This window comes from Gallinula chloropus, assembly GCF_964237585.1.
Source record: "Gallinula chloropus genome assembly, chromosome: 5".
Lineage (NCBI taxonomy): Eukaryota > Metazoa > Chordata > Aves > Gruiformes > Rallidae > Gallinula > Gallinula chloropus.
In genome coordinates this window covers 70845919-70868993 of record NC_140090.1, presented here as the reverse complement: position 1 = coordinate 70868993, position 23075 = coordinate 70845919, and the positions used below count along the sequence as shown (strand labels likewise).

The 23075-nt window shown below is 40.7% G+C and overlaps 1 protein-coding gene across 1 annotated transcript in view; it reads right to left on the bottom strand.

Annotated features, from left to right (window-relative positions):
* Positions 1-399: 399 nt before the first annotated feature.
* The window catches only part of ADD3 (adducin 3), a 97730-nt gene continuing 75054 nt past the window's right edge, over positions 400-23075 (bottom strand). Inside the window, exons 4-15 of the mRNA XM_084265024.1 lie at positions 14991-15129; positions 13416-13567; positions 13218-13298; positions 12104-12253; positions 11067-11210; positions 10880-10978; positions 9759-9941; positions 8680-8937; positions 7482-7601; positions 6103-6192; positions 4850-4973; positions 400-2897 (exon numbers count right to left, since the gene is read on the bottom strand). Coding sequence (XP_084121150.1) covers positions 2602-2897; positions 4850-4973; positions 6103-6192; positions 7482-7601; positions 8680-8937; positions 9759-9941; positions 10880-10978; positions 11067-11210; positions 12104-12253; positions 13218-13298; positions 13416-13567; positions 14991-15129 — 1836 coding nt within the window. The 3' untranslated portion in view covers positions 400-2601. The remainder of the gene's footprint in view (positions 2898-4849; positions 4974-6102; positions 6193-7481; positions 7602-8679; positions 8938-9758; positions 9942-10879; positions 10979-11066; positions 11211-12103; positions 12254-13217; positions 13299-13415; positions 13568-14990; positions 15130-23075) is intronic.

Sequence of the window (23075 nt, the reverse complement as noted above, 5' to 3'; positions counted from 1 at the left end):
GACACAGAGGTCTTCAAACAACTTTGCATGAAATCCTTCCCTCCAACCCCCCTTTGTTTTCATTAATAACTTCCACAAGCTATTTCCTTGCTCTGTACTTACACAGCACGTAAACCACCCAAGCCCTGTGTCTCAGGTCATCATATGTAATCCCACGCTGTGGAGCAGAAGACCAAGGAGATGAGGAAGCATGCCCTGGGAGAGGAAAGCCACAGCACAAACTCAACCAGGGCTCCAGTCAGCACCATGGTTTTGAGCACAGGCCTGTCCTCCTTCATCTCCAGGATCTGTGAGGGAAAACAACTGTTCTCCAACACGATCAGGACGTGTTCTTGCATGGCTTTCAGGATAAACACAAGCAAGAAGCATCATCAGGATAAATTCTTGAGCAGTAATGTGTGTTATCAGAGCATCTTTCCTGGAAGTGAGAGATGTAAGAGCACAAAAGGCTGCGATACAAACCCCATCTATTTAAAATACTGTTTATTTGTGATTTAACATTAATTAGCATTACATCTATGAGCAATTTCAGATAACATTTATATATTTTCCACAGGACACAAGAGTTGGCTGGCTCATTCTTTATGCCAAAGCAAGTAAATAGAGGCATTAGCAAAAGGTGCAAATAGTTCACGGTTGCATTTTAAAAAATATTTATGCACATTGCATTCATTTCAGATATATTTTTAAAAAAGTTATGAAAAGCGTAGTTCACAGGTTACTGTTTCTACATATGTTGTAATACAACACAAATAATGTAGAACATAAAAAAAATAAAACAAACAAACCCCAAAAACAAAGTAAGCAACTGAAAGTTTCCACTATGATTAAGAACACTGATTCCAGTATTTAGTGATAGCTAGAAAATTGGTTCCAGGATCCATTCCAACATCGCATTATCACACTTACACGGTCAAAGCTAACCAGCCCCCAAACATGCTATAATCAACATTTTTGCATGCCAAACCACTCTCCAGCCATATTTAACAATGATATATTGTATAATATTTCAACCGGCAATTTGGGAATCACATGGATCTTTAAAACGTACTTCCTATCGCGATGACTGATTTACAGACAGCTTGACACAGCGAAGAAAACCCTATGTTAATTTCTATGTTTAGTTTGTATTTACAATACAGTAAAAGTACTAAAATGACAATATCAGTAAAAAGGAGTAAGCGGCAGGACCGCCCTTACCCCATGGCACTAGGCTCCGATTTGCTCTGGGTTCATCCAAAGGACAACACGGACTCATGAGACCCTTTTAACAATTCAAATGAAAGTGAAGGGAAAAAAAAAAAAACCCCAAACCCACAAGTGTTGCACTCTGTATGAATCCACACAAATTATTTAAAACATCTAATATGGAAATGTCACGTTGCTGATTTAATAAAAATATCCCGCAATCCATATCATATATTTAAAAAAAATAATCACCAAGGCTTTAACTTTCTTTGTCTCCTCCTATTTTCTTACTATTTCACTTTCCCTTTTAACAGCTTTGTTTCCTTCATTTGGTTATGTTAAGAGATTATTTTTCTTCATTCATTAGCAATACCACGAGAGGAAAAAAAAAACCCAACCCACAAGTAATTTTTAAACATGAATCCAGTCCAATTTTATATGCTTTCATCCTCTGATTTCTAAAGTCCCTGGATTCCTGAACTATATTTAAGTATACTCTAACCCAAGCATTCTTAAATACACTCTACTATTAAATGCTGGGTTCACATGCTTATAATACCTTTATACTGAATGGTATACAAACATTTGAACATATAAAATCTTCTTTTTGTTTCGCCAGTTAAACTAAATTATCAATGTTAAGTGTATAAAACCCCCTTTATTGAAAAATAAGGGTCTCCCCCCACCCCCCAACTGATAGAATAAAAAAGAAGTCTTCAAAAATTATATCTCACTAAAATGAAATATTTGGCAAAAAAGTTATTGAAGAATGGAATTCTTTAGACATTTTGTATAATTCCAAATAAACTTTCTCTTACACAGTTTTCCCCCTAATATTATGTGCCAGTGTATAATATTTCTATATGATCTAATCTTAAAAAAGATTTAAAGGTGTGCTGTTAATATGCACCCACTCAAACAGGGGTACAGGAACATAAAATATATGGTCAAAATCACAATACAAAAATGTATGGTCTGGTTACCAAATGAGACAGCAGTTTTAAAAAGTCATATGATCACTCAACAGCAACTTTAATAAAGACTTCAACTGCACTGAGGAGTTTAAGGTCTGCAAAATACTCTAAGCAGAACTTGCTGCTGCATACCGTGACGGTACTTGTTCTTGCTATGAAGATAATCGAGCACCTGCCAGTGTAGTTCTACATGAACCTAATGGATGTTTCCAACCTTCATAGCATTTTTGGACACAGTTAAAGTGAGAGATGATTTATTTAATTTTCAATTATCATGAAAGGGTTTTTTTGTTTGGTTGGTTGGGTTTAAAGCAAAACCTCTTCCAGTTCCTTTTCGTTTAGGTTAAAAGTCCAGTTACTGCACACCCCTAACACTACGCTGTTAATGGTCAACTGAAAGGTTTAAAATGTGCAATGTCTCCTCACAACAGAGCTGCACTTACACTTCTACTTTCTCCTTCTTTTTGCTCTTCTTCAGGAAAGACGGGGTGCGGAATTTCTTCTTCTTCTTCGACGGGGATTTGGAAGGCGACCCTTCAGGGGACAGGGCCTCTTCTATCTTTTCAGAGCTTTTAATTGTAATCTCTACGCTCTCCACAGTACTAGTGGTTAACTGACTGACCCTCTTGGCGAGATCTTCCACGTCATGCGCGTCTTCCTTGCCGTTCACCACCACAACTGGCAACTCCACAGATATTAGGTTAGCATTCTGGGTGTAGAGGTCTTCGTGATTTTCTGAAAGGACAGACAAGTTTGCAATTATTTATGCACACTGTCATGCAGAAAACTGGTATTGAAACAAAGTCTGTGAGTCTGGACTGTGATTCACAGAATGAAACCTGAAGTGCTTAGATGTGTTTCCCCCCCTTTCCCCCTTTATCTACTCTCTTATGTCTTGTAAGCAGACAATAGCATGCAAATATCATTAAAGGAAAATAGGGTGAAAAAGCTGCCCTTATCTCTGCCAGGTGTGTGTGTGTGTGTATGTATAACTCATATATATCTCTCTATCTATCTCAAGCCCTACGCAGTATATACAGCTGTGGTCTAGACAGCATGTGTGTGTTCAGTCTCAAGCACACTCAGAATTACACTTTACTGCAAGAGACTGATTTATGGAAACACAGCCATTCCATACAGGCACCTTTGGAGAAAGAGCCTTTCAAAACAAAGTCCACCTCGGACTTCGCTGGAAATGTCTTAGGAAATTAAACAATCACAGAATTGTAGGGGTTGGAAGGGACCTCCAGAGATAATCGGATCCAACCCCCCTGCCAAAACAGGTTCTCTAGGACAGCTCACACAGGTCGGCATCCAGGTGGGTCTTGAATATCTCCAGAGAAGGAGACTCCACAACCCTCCTGGGCAGCCTATTCTGGTGCTCTGTCACCCTTACTGTGAAAAAGTTCTGCATATTGGTTCAGTAAAACAAAAATATCTATTTCCTCTATCTCATTAAAAAAAAAAAAATCTAATTTCTGTATGCCCTGCTTTGGTTTCATTTGTGAGAATTATGTATGAGAAAGAAATTGAGAAGAACAGTATCCTGGACAGAGTCCCACCCAGACTTGGTAAGAGAGGGGTCTTTTTGCCTCAGACGACTTCACACAAGTGTAAGAACCCAGCAGAAGAGTGGATGACTCAGGGTATCAGGGCCATTGGCATTGTACAGAAACTGCATGGAATACCTTCTAATTTTTCTGGGACATTTTGCGGGGATTGAGTTTGTGACTGAATTTGTGAGACAGATGACCCATCATCTGAGAACAACTCCTGTTCAGCATCTGCAGGACAAGATGTGAATTAGTAGCCATGCAAAAGTAAAAATCAAGCAAGAATGTCAGTGCTAGTGCTGCAAGATTTACAGCTCTGCTAGCGTTGTGTTCTGCATGCTGACAACATCAAGAAGTTACAGTACACAGCTTAAACTCTATAGAATTATGGATTTACACATTTATTTGCTATCCACCATCATACATTAGTTCTTTAATAGAAAGCATTGCAAAGGGTGGCAGGGTTGCATCCTAAGTAGCACGCCTCATGGTTTAACCTAGCCTTAAGTCACAGAGTTTGCTGTTATAGTAAGCTACTATTGCCCTGAACGTGACATACAGTAAAATTGTTTTAGTACACAATCTTAGTGAAGAAGAACACATAATAAGTGTTAAAAAGTCAACACGGAATTAGTAATTCCCTGTGGAACACTAGTAGTGGAAGGAGATGTAAAAATTGAAAGTAGATGAGTCTTGCACATTGGGAGGGAAGAGGAGAAATAAAATTAAAGCAGCCAAGACCAAGCATCTCAGTAAACTTTTGCTCAGCTGGGCACAGATCTGACTTGGATCTAACATTGCCATCAACTTTGAGGAGGCTGGACTGAGATGACCTTCACAGTCTCTTCCAACTTAAGTTATTCTATGATTAATGGCTTTTCTTTTTTTTGGTCAGAACGTGTGTTTTTGTCAACCCTGTTTCTGTGCAAACCTTTCATTGCTGTAATGTCAGCACTAACCAAAGTAAAAAATGCCAAAGCATTTGACAGAAGATTCTGCCATTTCAGGGAATGATCAGTTCCAAAGTAATTAGCAGCATATAATACTGGCAACTAACTTGTATACCTTTTTTTACAGTAGGTATCTTTAAACTAACAATGGGTTCATTATGAAAATGTGAACCCTGACACTGACCTTCCAATCCTTGCTGCTTGCGCTCAATTGTTTTCTTGTACTCTTCCAGTTCCTTTTCGGTGAGATGGCTGAAGGGGTTGGGTGGTGCTGGTGGTGCATGCTCGTCCTCTTCAAATTGCATTGGCTGGAAAAGAGAAAACAACAGAATTTAACATTTACAGAAACCAAGCAAGCAAGATATACATGGTTAATGACTCTCCCCTGACCAAATTTGGGTCACACCAGGTTGAGAGGGAATCCAGAAGAAAAACAGATGCATCCAGGTGAACATTACTCGATTTAGTAGGCATGAATGCTGACTACTGAGCTGCAAGCCACTATCATTTTCAGCAGCACAATCATTATTTGAAGATATTGTTTTGTATCAAGAGGGAGAGTTTCGGAGAACTTGGCTCAACAGCTTACACTTCAGGGACTAATATACTCTGCAGAGGGTGAAAGGCCTGCAGCAATGGGGAATAAAAATAAGGCTTTCCATATCATTCTGCAAATGCCCCAAGTTCTAGGATTTTTTTGGAGCAAAAGTAACTGTGCTCGTGCTCTCACTGGAAGAGCTCTTCTGAGATGAATCTTACAGTGACAAAATTAAAATTACTCTCATGTTGAAAGCAAGCTAATTTGGAAAATATTACTGTTGCCTGAAACAAATAAGCAGTGTTATCTCCAAAGATGATTGGAAATAGATGTACTAACCCACAGATGGTTCAAAGCTCTTAGAACTATAGAACTGCAATTGCAATTCAACACAGTTTTATTTAATAACCTTCTTGGGGATGCCCGCACTGTTTGGCAAAAAGTATATTCTACTGAAGAAAAGGTGAGTGTGGACAGGTAAGAAACTGGAAACCTTCCCAGTAAGAAGTCTGTTTTTAATGAAAGCTGCCTTCTATGCAGTCCCATCCCACCTTTTAAGCTCAATTATTTCTGAGCCTCAATCATTTCCTTTAGTGGTGGTTCCACAAACTGATGAAAAGATTAGTTTTGGCATCATGTTCATCACTCCTAAGCTTAAATGGTCTTTAGATGGGGGTCCTACTTCATTAATTGTACAGGCAGGCAAATGTCTCATCTCCATTTAAAACTAACATTTTAAACCTCTGAAATGAAACATGAATAAAATGCACCTCACATCCAAAATCTGGCATTAATCACTTGTAACCATTTTCTTTTGTAAAGAAAAGGGTCAAAACTGACTCTTAAAAGACAGGCAGCCAAACAACCAAATATTTATAAATCAATCATCTCCTACTCACTGGACTTGGCTTTTTGTCCACAACGATTCCAGCCAGCAGCTGAGACTGTGGTCCTGCTGTCTTCAGGTCATATCGGTTTTGCTCCCTTATCTACAGGGAAAATAAACTGGGTTAGAAACAGATATGTGTCTTTAACAAATCCTATGCCCACCAGCTTTGGAAAACTGTCTGGAGGATCAAGCTGTATGCTGCTGCACCTCAAAATTAAGATCTCTCCTTGCACCTCTGAAAGCACCACGTATGTTTTTTAGCCCTTTGAATACTCCTAAATATCCACCATAGTCCCAGTTCCCACACTTCATGCAAGCCAGTATTTGGAAGTGAGCTCCAAGGAACAGCACGTCTCTGAACTTGTTCTCTCCACACCCTCCTCCCCAAATAAATGACCCATGTTAAGCTATTGGAGAGATCTCTGATAACAAAGGTTGGTAAAGCTTTTCCTTCTGTGAAGACCTCATTTCCCCCCTACCATGCCAACAGCCTCAGCATCACACTGGTGGTGCTTAACAGATTGACAGATCAGATATAAACGTAAATACAAATATAGACCATACAAAGAGCAATTCCACAGCAGAAACACAGGAATAAACTATCTAATGAGACAGTGACATGCATGAACTTAAAAATTGTGGTCTGCAACTTGTGTTATTAATCTCTAAATGATTAGAGGGTGCCTTTCCAGTTCTAAGGGAGGTGCTCCTTCTGACTCCAGTTCAGTCCCCACGGACACTGATACAGTGCTTTCCAAGCAAGAGAAAAATATGTAATCAAATGGAAAGTGCCCTGAGTATCTGTTAATATAGTTATGCCAAGGGTGGAGTATTTGGTCAGTCTGACAATCAATGTCTTATGTGCTGGAAGGGAAAAGCAGTGAGATACTTGTGTTTACAGAGCAATCCAACAATAATATCTCATTTTCTTCTTTTTACAGACATTGGGAAGCTGATTGGACCATAAAAACACCAGCTTAAGTGCTAGGAGAATTAATAGAGAACCAAGTGAGACTACGGTCTGAGGCTGAATCACGACGCTGATGACACACAGCAAATTGGTTCATGTTGACACCTAATTATCCACTAAATGAATCTGAAATAGCAGGGATCACCATTTCCGGTCTATCATTTCCAGAGTTCATACTCATCTTTCATCCAACTACTGCACCCAGGATTTATATATATTGCATAAGCATCTACAGACCTCCTGTTTATCTTACATTTCAATACATGCTTTTTAGTGCCAATAAACACACACAGTGAAAGAAGCTTCTTGGGTGAATTCAGAACACTTGAAAATGTTATTTTACTGCTGTGGTGAAACATTACTTGAACATACAGTTTCATTTGGAAATGTTGCAACTTTCTTCATTACTCTACTCTTACCTTATTTCTCTTTTCCAGCACTTCACTTGGGTTTGTGTTTAGAGGAACAAATTGGTTTGGATCTTCAATTTTGATTGGCGTTCCTCCGCTGGTCTTGGAGGAGTCATCAGCTTTCATCCACTTAAAGAAAAAGAAAAAGCAGCTAAAACCCCCACCATGATGGGCAGGAACAATTCTCAGTGTTGCCTTAGTGTTAAAGAAGAGATATAAAGAAAGGACTTCCTGAATTTATTCTCCATTCCACATGATGCCCACAAAATGATCCTAGCTCCTTACAAGTCTGTATGCTGGCCCAAGAGGATTTAAGCTGCCTTGAACACGTATCATCACAATTGCCTTTTGTAAACACTGCAGAATGCCGTACTGTGTACTAAGGAAGTCACATTTAGAAAGGCTCATGCTTCCTAGTAACTGGCATACGGGTCCACCAGCTCCAGAGCCCTTGCTCACGCCAGCAATTCATCCGCCAACCCCACATTTTGTCTGTAAGTTTTTATTCCCTTTGTAAAGCAGGGTTTTAAAATCGGTGCCTGAGGATGTCCCTCCCAAGCTGAAGTCTAGAAACTTGCTGGTCTGCCAGCAGGAGGAGCTGATGCTTTTACAGTGTGCCATGCGACTGGGAGAAGCCTGATAGCAAATAACATGCTTCCTAGCCCCAAAAGTGCCACCTCTCTCCAGGCTGGAAACACAGCAGAAGCATCTTGGTAAGCTGAAGGAGGAGGAAAAGTCTCATTCGTAATTAAAAGTAGTAGCACGAACAGACTCTTTGAAGTCTGTTTTCAGCAGGCTCACCAGGAGGAAAAGGGCAGTTAGAGAGGAATTCGAGCTTCTGTCTCCCATGTGAGCGAACAGCCCACACATGGTTTTAAACCTTACTGTGTTTGATGGAAAATTCATAGCACAAAAAGGTATGGTAGAAAAACTGTTTCCAACTTCAGGAATCAGAAGAGCTTGTAACAAAAGGGGCAGCACTGTTAAATTTTATGGTAAGCTGTTACTCTTCCAAAGAGTTGACCCCTCCCTTCCTCAAAAGCGGGGGCCTTACAACTACCATCATTAAGTCTCCCCAAAACCTGTTTTTATTTGCTTGATAAACTTATTTGAGAATCCTGTTAGAGATTTCCTCATCCAAACAGTGCATAATTCACTTTCAAGCAGCACAAAAACCCCAAAGTGACTGACAAAAATATCTACCTACCGTAATCTTAGTCCTGGGACTGGTTTCCCCGTTCCAGGACTCCTCAGGCACGTTAACTTTCAAGTATGTGTTTGGAGAGTTCAGCCATCTTGTCTTTTCCCTCTGCTGCCTCTGTGCCAGGAATTTCAGGGGGGAAAGCGGGACTGTATCATCTTCGAAGGAAAAGGCGGTCACAGTGGCTGGGATCTCAACGTCGCTCTTATGCCTGGGTTTCTCCCTGACTAATGGTTGCCTGTAGGCATAGCCAGTTCTGTACCCCTATGGAGGAGGAAAGCAAGAAAAAATGTTTAAAAAATTAAAAGAAAAAAAATATTCAGTAAAAGGTATCCAAAGAAGTCATGGAAGTTCTGTTTAGCATATATAGGGCAGCACAAGTCCTCAGCTCTTCAGAGAACAGGCTCGTTGTATCATTCATCATTCATTCATACTATCAACATTCGAGAGACCCACTTAAAATACAACACAGTAGCAGCTGGACAGGAGCCCACTCACACCTCACCTGCCTCCCACCTCTGTGACCATCAAACGAACCTCTGCTCATGTTAAGAGCTAAATAGAGCTCATGAGGACAATTATCTGTCCTGGACAAGAGCACGTCCTGGTTCAGGACACTGCCCCATTCCTCACTATCTGTACTGAAGGCTGACCCAGAATTCACAGTGGAGTGAAGTGGGCATTTCAAACAAATAATACATTTCCATCTTACTTCCTAAGGTTAGAGTTAGTAACAAAATAGAGAGGGAATCTGCTAGGTCTATTTACTAGGTGTGATTAAAATACATTTTAACTATTAAGCCACTCTAAAGAGGAAATAGGTTTCTGAGATGGGCTGAGCAAAATTTAAGTTCAAAACATTATAAATCCTTCTCAAGACAGAATATTACTCTTAGATAACTTTAGTTATATCAGTGTAAGCGAAGCAGAAGAGATTTCATATACAATCAAAGCTATTCCATAATATTTTTTTCAAACTCACAAAGAACCCAGAAACCATCATTTTTGACCTTTACAGAAGCTAATCCTACAGTCTCAGAACTATACAGGAGTCTATATGGACAGCGCCATCAACGTGCTCTCACCAGGTTGTCCAGCATCCGCATGAGCGCTTCAAATTCTTGCTCCCCGACTTTCCATTTTTGTTGTGAAGCCATATTAACTCCTCCTCCTCCTGATGCTGCCACAGCATGTGTGGTAGGCTTGAACTTCTGCAGATCCAGTAGTAGGAGATTGTCTATCCCACCTGCCCCAGCTAATGCATGAACCTAGACACATCAACAAGAGCAATTCATTTGTTGAAAAGATGTTTTTGATTCTCTGCTTTTCTGAATTCACAGGACAAACATACTTAAACATGTGCTGCAGCTGTTTCTCAGGCCAGTTTTCTTCTGTGCAGAACTATTAAAATATATATAGCAAGTGATTCTTACAAGAAGGACAAGATATGCTCATAATTGCACACTACATTTTTATTTTTTCATTTTTATACCCATTTCCAAATGAATGAATGGTCAACCTCAAAATGAATGGCAAGGCAAGGGAGGAAAGGAGTGGGAGACTGCCATTCACACCTCCCAATGCCCACTTGGGAAGACAGGATTCACTGTGTTACAGTGAGGACATTTTCAGTGGTCTCTCTCCACAGGTTGTAGATAATACCTAGATACCCAACTACATAGTTAAAGGTTAGATAAAACAGAAACACCTGGTTTTGGGACTCAAGTAATTTTTAAATACGCTACCCTCTACCACTGCCCCAGAGACCTTCAATATATTTGGCTTTACAAATCTTGTGATCACAGGGAGAAGCCTCTTTCCTTGTCACAACATTCAGCTTGGATAAACGAGCTGGATGTCGAGAGACCTTAAGTCACACTTCCACATGCTGTGAGTACCAATGACTCTATTATCTGACAGATTCCCTGCATGAAGCTCACTCTCCACAGCATGGAACAAAACCTGTACCCTTCAGAGTATAACACCACCGGTACGCATTCTAGGAAGAGCGATACAGTCAGGTTTTGTGCTGTTCCTTTTATGTTGTCGTGACTACTCCAATTTCACTGACTTTTACCTAATGTATGATTACTGGATTCCACAACCCCAAATATTTTGTAATATTTGAGATCTTCCCACCCAGGATGTAATCTGTAACTCAGCAGCATAAGTGTTTGAAATGAAATACAGATAAATTCTCTCTTACCTGTGTTTCACAGGCCAGTTGCACATTGAAAATATAGTGGAATGCTTCTTCCAGTGTCTCTCCTAGTGCTACCACACCATGGTTTCTCAAGACTAATACCTAGTAAATGAAGAGACTAATGTTTAATGGTAGAAACTGGCGCAGAACATGAAAATTGTTTATGAAGAGCGTGAATCAGGCTGAATACCTTGCAACTGGGTCCAAGAACTTTCTGAAGCTGAATTCTCTCTTCCTGTTCATCAAGAGATCCCTGGTAGTTGTAATAAGCAACATCTCCCAGAATCAGAGCCTCTTGTGATATAGGAAGGATGCCGCACTTCATAGATGAAACCTGTTCCAAGAAAGTGAAGTGCTGATGATTAGGAGAAAAAAAGAAACTCTTAAAATCCATATCTCAACCACCCCAGCCTTCACAGGTTGTGCTTTGTGTCTTTGCTAGAAGACAGACAAGCTGCCTATAGTGAAAGCTTAGAAACAATGCCTGCCCCCCTCTACCCCGGTCTAATTTGCAGTAGGGTGATAGAGCTGCTGCTACCCAGCCTAGGGACAGTTTAATTATAGGAAAAGACAAATTATCACAACTATTTTAATTTTTGTTAATTTTATCCATGTTTAATTTGCAGCATAAGCCTATTAATATTTTTTTCCTTCTTTCCCACATTTATAAACTTCAAGCTAGTATGTTTGTAAATAAAAGCTAGTTTAAAAGAAGTTATCCCTTCCTTATTGTCTGTGGTCATGAAATACATGTATGTGCTTTTATACATAAAATAATATGAATTCATCTATCTCAAATGAATTCTTTCAAGTCTCCTTACAATTTTAACATCATTATACAAACAATTTTTAACTTAAGTCATAGTTAACGTATAAATAGTGAAGTTAATCCAAACTAATAATTCAACCACTTAAAAATGGAGTTGCATAATGAAAATGATGGTGTATACAGCATATTATATGGTATAAGATGCTATAAATGGAGTCTGTGTCAACTATGTTCTATACAGTCTCCTCAACCAGAGTACAATCCTATCCGAGCATCAATTTATTCCTATTCCTTTCACTGTGGTGGCCCAGCTTTCCTTCTCTGCTTAACTGATAAACTCACACCTTCCTTTACAGAGTTGATGTTAAAAACCAAAATAAAATTGCCATAAGCAGTGATTCAGATTCAGAAAGTTGATCTGAGTTTGCAGTTCTCTTTACACTGGAAGGAAGACTCACAGCTGCAGTTGCTGGGGTATGTATGTGTATTACACATCTGACGTCAGGGCGTGTGGAGTAGATGGCCACGTGTGGGCTGAATCCTGCATTGTCAATACTTAGAGTCGTACTCCCCTGGTCAACTACATCTCCTAGGATGTTTACCTTAACCTGGAAAAGTCAAACACAGGAATAACATTCAAAAAGCTTGCAGTAACTGCCATTATCTACACACTGCCCTCCTTTTCTTACTTGGTACCAAACTACCCCCCATCCCATGTAGAGTACCAAAAATAGTAGGAGAACAGCTGTGACTTTCTACATCAATAAACCATTCTGCTGTCCAAGACCACGACAGTTGTTGGAAGTCCAGCCATGGAACAAGAAAAGACCCTGACAGAAGTTTCCAATATCTGAGAAATTTCCAATAAGAAAATAAAACACAGAGGGAGTTTTCAATTTCATGAGAGCACTGAAATGATAATTCCAGGGTAAACAAATAACAAACAGCAGGGTCATATGAGGTCTTGTCCCCATGTTTGTGTGTAGGTTCTGTGTTTGCCGGTGCGATGCTACCAATCCCAATCTGCTACCCCTTCCAACCAGAGGTAGCTTCTTCACTGATACGTACTGACACGAGGAACATATGGCAAGTTCTGCACCAGAAGATGCATGATTTAGCAGTTAACATTGCTTAAATGCCAATCTGTAACTTCACCCACCTCTGCTCTTGGGGTTGGGGAAGATTATTCAACTTTATTTTTCCAATTGTAAAGATAAGAGCTGATTCTACTAACACTACTCCTACGGAGTTGTTCCACACGTACTACCATATTGATGGGTTATAAAGGTTACTGCTGCACTGAGGCTATTGGATGAGCTTCATCAGACAGGAAAACAAGACTTTGTTGCTCCATGCTGAAGCTGAAGACAAAATGACAGAAAGCAATGCTAAACCTGAAAAAAAAAATGCTGAGGACAAAGATGTACCAGTATCTAAATAGTTAATCAGCTTTTCACCCAGTGGGTAAATATTAAAAACCAAATAACAGCGTGATTACAGTGCAGCAGCCACAAGAGTCTTTTAGAAAACAGGTTGAGCCTTGCTGGTTATTACAGCAGGTCAATCACATACCAAATTAGATGCTGAAGCTTCAGAAAAGGACAGACCTCTTGGAATGATTAGAATATGGTCATGTTCTTTGCTTACTCTTACCTGCAAAGGAGGAAGAAAATGGATTACTGATCTATGTTTAAATTCATATTCAGGGGAAAGATAATTGGAATGAATAGGTAAGAGTCCAAATAAAATTGTATTTGCTAAAATACTTACTGTGATATAGGCATTTGGCAAATGTGCCCACCCAAACAAGTCAGCCAATCTATATAAACTGGCTAACTTGCAACGAGTAAGCTTTTCTCCCTTAACAAAAGAGGAGGTATCTATCCCAGGTAGATCATTGATGGGTGTAATCATTCCATGGCCTGAAAAACAGATTAAAAAAAAGATGATGGACAATTAAATAACTTCTAGCTATGCCACAACCGTCCAGAAGCAGTATACTTAAATTGTTAGCACAGCAGTACCAGCAATTACTAGATTGAACTGCTGGGATTTCCAAGGTCTTTACTGAAATGTCTGTTACTTTAAGAAGGTAGGAACCATACCCTGAATCTAAATCTTCATCTTTTTTTCAAACATGAGAGGTGAAATACAGATTCCCTTTAAGTACCACTTGGATTTTGAGCGCCCTACTGATTCAAATCCTACACGGGGGCTACTCTGAAAACTAGAGAACACATTCTTGACTGACTTCTGACACCAGTATAACTAATTTGAAGAGATGTCTCAGTCTGAGCACCTTAATTTAGTCTTAATGAAGAAATTAGGAGTAGTGCAAAAGCTCTCGAACTGCTGGACAGAGGACTTCACTTCTTAACAGAGCAAGCACAAAGAGCAATTCACCTCTGACTTGTGACTACAAAAACATATACACCCCTCCCCTTCAGCAACACAGGATACCCCTTTGAGAGCTACAGCCTTTGCATACAGGGGAAGTTAAGGTTAGCAGAGGTAAAAGTAATTTTGGTTTTCAACAGAAAGAACATGCACTTTCAGCCTACTTGTCCTGTCAGAGTCCCTGGGCAAATGCAGCAGAGATTAACAGCTAGACCTGGAGTCTCACCGACCAGCCAGAGGCAAAAAGACAGGATTATTCGGGGACTCCGTTGTTCTCTTCCACTTACTTTGTTAAATGAACTCCAATGAGCCATTTTGGGATCAATTTTCAAGAGACAGTGAATGCTGACAGCTGCCACTGTACTTCAGGCTTGTAAGCTCCCATAGGATGTCCACCCACAGAACTGAAATCCATTTTAATGTTTCAGTGCTTCATGACTTGGAAAGAAGAACTTGGGTGTTAACTGGAAGATCCTAGTGACATCTTTCTAACTAGAGTGCATACTATGAGCTGTTTTTAGCTGTGGGAGTTGCCTGTGTAACGATTCAGTTTCCCAGGCTATTCCCTCTTAGCTTTGAGAAAAAAAATCATAATTTATATGCAAGGGTAGAAAAATAAACAGCCAAAGTTGTGATGTATTTCACATCTCAATTTACCCATGTTCTAAACTGTTAGTAGTGAAGGGGTGCAGCATTTTGATCCCTCTCAGCTAAATATTTATTAACAAACTCTTGAATAACTGAGTGCAACGACTGCAAACATTTTGGGTATCATTATACAAATCGGAGAATTTGAGAGAAAGGAGCCTAAAAATGATAGCTAAGGCCACCATCTGCACTGCTTCACAGCTGAAGCAAGCTCTGACAGAACTTTTAATCAAAGCAAGCCCTGGTGATAATAAAAAAAGGAAGAGAAAGCATATGCAGTTATAAGTATAATTCACTTACTGAGTGAAGAGGAGGAAAACCCAGCGAAAGAGCTCGCTGTAATGTATTCAGCAATCTGTTGTAACGCAAGCAGTCCAGTGGGGTTATTGCCCTTCTTCATTTGTTCCTGAATAAGGCATTCCAGATCTTCTCTAAAAGCCTGTAGAAACAGTTGAGAATCATCAAGAAACCTGGCTTTGATAGAGGAAGATTATTATAGGTGGGGCTGGCAGCTCTGCCTGTTATTCATGCTACACGACACTTCCTCTTAGACCTTGTTTTTAGCTGCTTATAACTTCTCCAAACTTTAACACTCTGACCTAAACTCTGCATGCTAAGTATTGGCATCTTTGGGGGGTTAACTATTTCCCCAGAACAAGACAAAACATTACAAAAATATTTTTTGTAAATGATAACCTCCTCACACTATTTATTAATAATTAAAGGGTTCTCCATATTTTGGAAGAGGTACTTGAAATTTGATCAGGATGTGTTGCTTCTAGTGCTGGATATTTTTTAAATTCTGTAATCCCTCTGAAAATCAATCCAAAATTTGATAAAGTTCTAAACAATTGGAAAACTGGAGCTCATCCATGCTCAAGTAGTATCACAGATATGCAAAAACTAGAAGGAATGCCAGGATGTCATGTCCTCTATTTCTTTCCTTCTCCCAAAAGGAAAAAGCCCTTCCCTCTTCACTTGTAAAAAATGTCCACAACCCCAGGAAACAAATTCTTGTATAATATATCATATAAAAGGTTTTCACAGTATCAAATTTAATATACTACACGCTGTTAACAAAGCCTTTCCCTTCTAGTTTATAGGCAGATCAACCACTATCCACCACAAGCGCCTGTCCTACTTCAGCCCTGACATTTCCAGGCTGAGTAAATTCTGTTCCTTCAAGCTTTCCTTCTAGGTTATATTTTCTAACCCTCTTGTTATTTCTTGGCAGCACTGTCCAGTTTTTGTCTGAACGAGCAGTACACAAGGCTGCACGCAACACGAGCTGAGGTGGATTGTGAAGGCTCTTGCTGGTTCGTTCCAGAAGGACATCTGGTGCCTTCACCATGCAGCTGACTCCTATTGTAACTCCAGGCTATTCCCAGTATGGGATTGTGCCTTTCAGCTTGCCTGCCTTAGCGGAGTACTTGCTCTCAATCAAAAAAAAGGAAAGTAGTTCTGTATGGCAAATGCAACTTCTTCACTGAATTTTAATTCAGACCTCCAAACCACCCACTTCATTGGGCAGAATCTACCAACCTCAAGACACAGTCTTGGAGTCTCCTTCTCTGGAGATTTCACGACCCATCTCAATGCTTACCTGTGCAACTTGTCCTGCTTTGGCAGGGGGGTGGGACTGGGTCTCTTGAGGTCCCTTTCCAACCCCTATGGTTCTGTAATTCTGTGTTCATCAACAGTTTTGACTTTAGAAGAGAGCGAGTGCTACCAGACCCCTCAAAAACAACCTCAGTACTCCATAGAGTTTTCAGATCCCCGTGCATTTCTTTAGAGTGGTTATGTCAGGATTGTGTGTACCTGAGACTTTCCAAATTTCCATAAGTAAAGCCTCTAAAAATTCACATGGACTGACTAAGCAGTGCTCTGCTACACCGATGTCTCAGTGCAGCCCAGATTCTGCACACAGCATACCCCAAACAGCTGAACCACCTCTCGCTAGCTTGAAGATACACAGGCAAATTCAGATTTCTCTCTTTAGCAGCTGCTGTAGGTAAAACCTGTGCAAGCAAGGGGAGGGAACAGATGGAGGAAAAGGAAAGAAGAAACAAGGAATGGAGTAAGGAAAGGAATCTAAATGGGACTGGGAGAAAAAAAAATGGAGGTATGGGAGGTGGATCAGCACTGGAAGCCCTTAAGGGGAACTAATAGGGGGTGATTATAGGGAAATAATTGCCAGAAAGGCAAATAAGGATTTGTGGAAAAGAGCAAGTGTTTGAAGAAAATATCCCAACTCTCATCCTTCATCTATCAACAGATGACTATGAAACCCGCTCCAATCTGATTCAACTCTGAAGATGGCCATCAGCATTGTGACTGCCTGAGTTCCAATGGCAGCACAAGTGCCACCCTTCCTGACAAAATGATGAGCACTGTCCCCCGCCTGGAACCTGAACGTGGCTGCAAGTCTAGACTGCTCTAAGTCAGACATGCAGAGCATGTTTCTTCCCTTGTCCCTGTTGCCCACAGATAATAATCTTTAAGCATACCAAGGTCATCTTCTCCCTGTGCCTCTTTTGGCACAGCATGGCTAGTTCTCACTAGCAAATAAAATTGAGCATTTTTGCCTCTTCTCACAGCCCAGCACGCAGCCCTATGCCTTTTGTGCATCCTACTCATACTCTGTTGAGATGACAGTTATTATTTATCTGACAAGATTTTCTCTGGGCAGATAATTACTGTAAATCCAAGTGCTTCACAAGCATTAACTCACTAATCCTCAAAACATGCCTTTAAGATACAGCAGGGTACTGCCATCATTTCCACAGAACAGCAGCAAGGAGGTTGAGGTCAGATACTTCCCTGGGTTTGGGACATTGATTTTGAGAGGCCCAGAGCCACATTTGCAGAGCACTGGGCACTAAGTAGCCTCCTACATACTCAAAACACAACTCTCAGTGAAAATTCAAGTGCAGCACTGAGTGCTTAAGGCCCAGTTGTACCTCAGGGTAACAAGGGGGACACGCAGAAAATCATAACCTGATGAAACAGGTGATTGAGCATCACCCATGACAGCCCAGTTTAAATCCTTGAGGCTGGTGAGTACCTGAATCTGAGCACCTCTCACTACAACTGAAGTGGTTTTGAATGAAATTCAGATGTGTGTGATCTATATAAGGCATAAGGATTTTTCACATAACTAGAAGAAATCGCTTTAGTATTCAAACAGGACAGAAAGAAGAGCCAAGGTCCAACCTTTCTGTTCTACCACCCTGCTTGCAAGAGGTACTTCCTTGGCTCTGTGCACATCATATCCCTTGCGTTAGAAAAGGCTTCCCCCAGCCCCCAAAAAGAAACCCAAAACACATAAAACAGACTTTCAAGCACCAGCCATCCCAGCACCAGCTTGCTTTTCTGCTAATGGTTCACCATGTGGCTGCAGTTTTACGGCACTTTCTCCTTCTGTTACTGTGATCTATCAACATAGACAACAACTAGCCAATATTTTTCATCAACAAGCTATACACTTTCACATTCTGTCATTCCAAGACACTCAATAACTCCTCAAATATTCCTGAAAGAGGCCCCCCACGAGAAAGCTCTGCCATTTCACACTCTGCAAGGTTGAAATACTCTTTCAGTCTTGTTTACAATCTGTATGTAAGGAAACTGCACATTTGTAGCCTCCCAGGGGCCATGTGGAAGACAGAATTCACAAAATTTATGGAAGCATTTGCTTGGGAGGGGATGGAGAAAAATAGTTATCTCCGTTATATTAAATCACTCTCACTTCAATTCAACAAGGACTATAAAAAGGATCTGCAAAAACATTCACAGCAAACCCTTATTAGTCATATTCAGATTTTTTTTAAAGCTGTAAGAGTAATATTACTTCTACAGAAGAAAAAAAGGTAGTGCAATATATTTCAGACAATTTTTAATGGAATTTTTTTTTCTTTATTTCTTTTTGTACTTTTAATTCTGCTTTCTGGTCATGCTATATTCAGTCTCCGGAGCTTAGTTTTGCTCTCTGAAGCTAAGAGCAGTGTATTATACACTTGCTGAGGTTACTACAAATGAGGATTCAGTGTTGTATCAACAATTTTGTTAAACTGGACAAGCAGCTTTCCTTAGAAATAATTTCAGAATTCATTGAAGATAGGTAGGGTGAGTAGAAAATATGGAGGTTTGGGATGAGCTGTAAAACAGAGGTGAGGATATGGATGAAGTGCACAAAGCACAGTGTGCAATTTCTCAGCATGCCAATGTGCAACAATCTTTTCCAGCAGACCAGTCTTGAGCATCACACAGAGCTCACACACATTCCTCCATGCGTACTTATGAATATTTCAATAGTTTTTCATTCACTGCTTCAGACCTTTAAAACTCAGATCTGTATGTCCTTAGATAACCACTCCACATGTGATAACACAACCTTCCTCTGTCTCCAATAACTCATAGGGGCTCATGGGAAGGGCATGACCTCCTTCTGGAGAACAATTTCCTTTAAATATTAGCTATTAAATGAATGCTATTTATTGGAGCTTTCACTGTACAGCACTTATTTTGTAAAGCCACTACCATGCAGGACTCTGAGATTTCGGGATCTGCTTCTGGAAACCTACCTGCAGCAGGAGGCCACACAGTTTGATTTTGCTTTCATTCACAGGACTGTAACATATCTATGGCATTCTGCTGCAACTGCCCACAAGTGACCAAGTAACGGCCACGCTTGAGAGAGATGTTTTCAGAAGGATGACAAACACACTGCTCCAGCACAAAGCAGTTGTTTTTCATGTAGAAAGGTCACTAGTAATTTCAGATGTAGTATCTGACAAGAAAACGCTGACAAAGTTAAAAATGTACTGTCAGATGGATGAAAAATGATGTTATTCAGCTGTATGCTCAGCATTGCTCAATAAAGAGAAAGTTTCAGCTCTGGGATTTAAATACCTCCTTGGGCAAGTGTGGGGTTTTCATTTTAAAACACTAAAACTTTAGACGTAAGATGATAAATAAGAGCAGTGATTTTTTTTTGCAGCAGGGACCAAATCCCAGGTCAATCAGCACAGCACCTCATGGCTGCCCATCAACACCACTTCTGGACCAGAACAACCTGCCTGTGCCTGCACTGCTGCTACAGCAAGGCTGCCTCCTGGATAACCCACGTGGCTGAGCATCATTTCACATTTGCACAAACATCCTGCTGCCTTCAGTGGGCTTAACTGCCCAGCCAAGCATCAGCATACCCCCTTTCTTGTGCCAAAACAGCCATTCGAACATCCTATTGAAAGTTTGCATAGGAAAAGGTCTATGGTGTGAAAACTGGGCCCATGGCAGCTCTTGGAAAGGAGGCAAAGCTGTCGTGGGCCCAGTTTTCATACCACTGCCCAAAAGACACACAGCTAAGAGGATGTTGAGCAGAGCTTTTATTTACCTGGCAGCAGACAGCCACCTGAGTGAATAGCCTGACCTTGGTATGCAGCAGCCTCCTAATGCCCCTGGCACTACTGGCAGCTGAGGCAGTAGTTACTCCAGCGCAAATAATGTTTCCCTCTAACACCATAAACCAAAGCATCCCCTGAAAAGCCAAGCCTGCCAGCTGCTGACCTGGCTGCCCAGAGCTGTCAGTGCCCAGCTGCTCTGTTTCCATCTTACCCAGCTTCCAAATGCCACTCTGCTACCTTGCACCGAGGCAGCAGTTTCCCCACAACTCACCAGTAAAAATAAACAGGGTAGCTCAGCCTGTTCCTAAAACCATCTCAAACTCCACCGTTTCTAAACTCCCAGGCAGCTCTTTTACACCATCTTACACAGCCTCCTTAGAGAGTACTGCAGCCTGCAGAACAGACATAGCTTTTCTTCTTAGGGTCATTAGTTGCATGATTAGGTCAAGGTCTTTCTGACATCATAAAATTACTTCTCCAGAAACATTTGCAATCATCTTGCAAATATGCATCATAAACTCCAGCAGTTTAGATGCAAAAATCTTTCAACTTAAACCTGCAAGGGCTCTCTGAAACTCACGAGTGAAGTTAGAAGCTTCAGTTCTGACTCATGTGCTTCCATTTTCTTTCAGGAGGACAGTCTTAGAGTGAGCTGACAGTATAACCCGGGGCTCTTAAGAATCAAAGCTGTACTTGCATGTACCAGTGGACAACTGGCATTTTTCAGTCAACATAAGCAGAAAAACTAGAATATCCAACTTGCAAGAAAAAAAACCTATTTTACATATATAAGCATCTCTATATAGGAGAGAATAATAACAATGTTGCTAGACAATTTTAGTATTAAACCCTTCATATCAGTAGGCAGCTCTCTGAGGCTGTTAAGAAGTATGCAGGCTCGTAAGTATATTGCCTATCTTTCCATGCTGCTTCTTGTCTGTTGATCATTTATTTCTCCATTTAGTCCTTATACACTCAAAAGAGGCAAAACACCATAATAAGAAAATTATTTTCTCTACACACATAGAAGAGAATGACATACAGGTTATCTTCAGCTACTCCAAACCATCGCAAATCTTTGAAGAGCAGAAAGCACATGCTCACATCAAGACTAGTAACAGTAAAGGTCCAAACAGTCTGATGTATCCACTCTGCAGAGAAGTAGCTAGAAACACATGTGAGGTTCCCACATTTATAATAGCAGCGCTGCTGTTAGTCTAAAAGCTGTAGCATCATGCAAGAAACCCTTTCAGCCATTTTCACTGCTGCACATTTTTGACCAGAGTTTATAGATCTTAAATATTAAAAAAAGAAAAGAAAAAAAAGAGCTTAATTCAGCTTATCTACATATCAATGTGCCCACCCAGCCTTTTTAAACCAAACCACAACCGCTGAAGAAAAGTTTCAAACCTTAAACTGGTATTTTGTTCTTGAGAGCAAAGGGAGGTTAATTCTAACTCTCCTGCTGTAAGTGCAGCTGCCCACGGAGAGAAAGGCCTTCAGGAAACAGCCGACACGACTTCACAACCGACTTCACAACAGGCTGTTTCAAGACTGGCGCTTAGACACAAACAACCGGCGGTGCCCTAAGTGGAAAAGGGTGGAGCTGGCCACAAAAAAACCGCCACTGGGTTAAGGCTGGTGAGGAGAAGATAAGAGTCACAGAAAGTGTTTGCTAAAGCTGTGAAAAATAAAATAAAAATAAAATAAAACAGGGGACTTCGGTGTTAAGATAGAACAGGCTCAGTAATCGATGTGGGGAATTAGGTAAGGTTATAATAATCTCTTCACTTCCAGTGGGATGGATGCAGCGGCTCGGCAAGCTGGCCCCATACAGCGCTCAGCCTGTGCTGGTTTTTCCGGCTCTCTAGGTACATACAAGCTCCTCTGCCTGAGCTGAAGTAGCATGTTTATCCCTGTGATAACCAGCCTTAAGATACCCTATGATTAAAGCAAACCCCGAAACATTAAACTCCTTTGCAAAGCCCATCTTCAACACACCCAGCTCCCAAAGTCCCAGCGCCAGCAATCCCCATGCTGACACAGCTGCTGCCATGGCACAGGGGGTCTGGGTCCCTCCCTTATCTTTCCTCATGGAGTAAAGCCACACCATGCAACTTGCTAGATGGAATCTAACTGCCAAAATTTAAAATGCTAGAAGAACTTGTTGGGGGTCTTACATGTCCCCAAACATAATTAACTGCTTTTTTTTCAGTAAGCCCAGTAGTAGGGCAGGCAGGAGCACACATGGTGGTGATACACCAGGACAATGAACAGGCAGAGCTCTTGCAGGGTGTTATGGATGCAACCAGGGAGGAAAGTCATCAACTTAAGGCACCCAATCAAACTTGAAAATTAATACAGCTAAGTTATTGTTATCCTTTACTTGCACTGCAATGAAAACCCCTCTTCTTGCTCTCACCAGATCAACTTGATACCATTTTTGGACAGAGTTTGCAAGACTAGTGAATGAAAAAGATGGTGGATTGCATTACAGTGCATTTTATTTTCCATCTCTCTATCACTTACCTAGGGAATTAACTCAGACTGGAGTGTTATTTACAATTAATAACCTCAAATACATACAGGACCATAGAAAAGTTGTCAGACAAAGGAGGATGGATATGCTTGTTTAATGATTTGAATAATCTAAAAAACATGGTGCCAAAAGGAGTTAAAGGTAACTTTCATTTCTAACATCACAAAGCCAGGAACAGCACAAAACTCTCAAGCACACTTGCAGTGCTGGTATGTGTCAGAACATGGATACAAATTTGCCCTATCACAGCTATAGAAATGGAATTTAGGCAATGGGATTTCTTGGATTCTCACAGAGATCCAGTGGATGGGCTTGAATTAACACAGCATTACCCTGAGCACACATTCCCCCCTCAATTAAAGTGCTGAACTTGCCTGGCCCCCCAGTCTGCCCCAGGCTCAGTAGGATATGGTCATGGCTCAGAAGGGGTCTTTAAGAGAC